Here is a 1984-nt window from a genome sequence, read left to right as displayed (position 1 = left end):
ACCTGAGTGTGACCATCCTCCAGAGGTGCCCGCACAGGGCAGCTGAGACCAGGAGTGATGGACACACCAGCTGTCCTCACTCTGCCCTGAGGGACAGTCCCTTTGCCTCCCAGGAGGCCAAGGTTTCACTTGGTGGGCACTAAATGTGCCAAGGATTTGTGCCTTAAATGCACTCCTCAGGTTTAGGGGGACAAGTATAAAGTAACAAACCAAAGCATTGTGCACAAAGCCCTGCTCTGCAGTTGGGTGAATTTTGAGAAAGTGTACTCCAAAACTCCTTGTTACATCAAACACAGTTCATTTGAGACCTCCCCATGTTCCATTTACTTCTTGCTATAGGTCAGCACTGTCTCCTGCAGAGTCTCTTGCCCCCAGTAGCACCCTCAGGCAGCACCACTGTGACATCAAGCAGAGGACCAGTCCTCCCAGAAGTGAAGAGGCAGTTTTTTTATAGTTTAAAATAAATAAATAAATAAATAAATAAATAAATAAATAAATAAATGTAATAAAATAGGCTAGGTTTTCCTCACAGAGGTCTACCCTAACATTTTAATTCTCTTTCCTCCTTGGACAGGCCTCCCTATCCAGAGCAGCAGATCCCCATTCCCAGGAGGATCAGATGTTCAACAGCAGCTCCATCAGCGAGTTCCTCCTCCTGCCATTCGCAGACACGCGGGAGCTGCAGCTCCTGCACTTCGCGCTCTTCCTGGACATCTACCTGGCTGCCCTCCTGGGCAACAGCCTCATCCTCACCGCCGTAGCCTGCGACCACCGCCTCCACAACCCCATGTACTTCTTCCTCCTCAACCTCGCCCTCCTCGACCTGGGATCCATCTCCACCACTCTTCCCAAAGCCATGGCCAATTCCCTCTGGGACACCAGGGCCATCTCCTATGCAGGATGTGTTGCACAGCTCTTTCTGATTGTCTTCTTGTTTTCAGCAGAGTATTTTCTTCTCACCGTCATGGCCTACGACCGCTACATTGCCATCTGCAAGCCCCTGCACTACGGGAGCCTCCTGGGCAGCAGAGCTTGTGCCCAGATGGCAGCAGCTGCCTGGGGCAGTGGGGTTCTCTATGCTCTGCTGCACACTGCCAATACATTTTCCCTGCCCCTCTGCCAAGGCAATGCTGTGGACCAGTTCTTCTGTGAAATCCCCTCCATCCTCAAGCTCTCCTGCTCAGACTCCTACCTCAGGGAAATTGAGCTTCTCACATTTAGTGGTTTTCTGTTTTTGGGGTGTTTTGTTTTCATTCTTTTCTCCTATGTGCAGATCTTCAAGGCTGTGCTGAGGATGCCCTCTGAGCAGGGACAGCACAAAGCCTTCTCCACGTGCCTCCCTCACCTGGCCGTGGTCTTTCTCTTTCTCAGCACTGGCATGTGTGCCTACCTGAAGCCCCCCTCCATCTCCTCTCCATCCCTGGACCTTGTGATGGCTTTCCTGTACTCGGTGATGCCCCCAGCAGTGAACCCCCTCATCTACAGCATGAGGAACCAGGAGCTCAAGAATGCCATTAGGAAAGTGATGTCATGGATGTTTGTAAGGATGTGTTGAGGAAACTGACTGTGCCTTTCCACAGCTATAAAGTGCTTCTTTTCTTCTTCAGACGAATTACAGTTTATGTAATGACATGGCAAGCCTGTCTGAACTTCTGGAGGGATTTGTTTGGTTTTCTTTTTCTTTTTCCCCATGTGATAATGTTTTCCACAAAGCAATGCTGTTCTTCATCCTGTTGTACTCAAGTACCAACATATCATAGAATCATAGAATGGCCAGGGTTGAAAAGGACCTTCAAGATCACGTAGTTTCAACCGCTCTGCTCTGGGCAGGGTTGCCAGCCACTAAAGCAGGCTGCCCAGAGCCGCATCCAGCCTCATGGATGTCTTGTGTGACCCTGAGGCTTTGCAGAAATGAGGAGCCAGACTCTTTGTGTATTTAAACAAAATAAATGAAGCCACAAAAAATTCTTTGTCTGAGACCCAC

General features: G+C 49.6%; 1 protein-coding gene across 1 annotated transcript; it reads left to right on the top strand.

Moving 5' to 3' along the window:
* Positions 1-619: 619 nt before the first annotated feature.
* LOC136787263 (olfactory receptor 14C36-like) lies at positions 620-1633 on the top strand. Its single transcript, XM_066984416.1, has one exon. The coding sequence runs from the start codon at positions 620-622 to the stop codon at positions 1553-1555; it is 936 nt and encodes a 311-aa protein (XP_066840517.1). The 3' UTR covers positions 1556-1633.
* Positions 1634-1984: the final 351 nt, after the last annotated feature.

Source organism: Anser cygnoides, chromosome 28 (assembly GCF_040182565.1).
Source record: "Anser cygnoides isolate HZ-2024a breed goose chromosome 28, Taihu_goose_T2T_genome, whole genome shotgun sequence".
Classification (NCBI taxonomy): Eukaryota; Metazoa; Chordata; class Aves; order Anseriformes; family Anatidae; genus Anser; species Anser cygnoides.
This window is presented reverse-complemented; position numbering and strand designations above follow the sequence as displayed.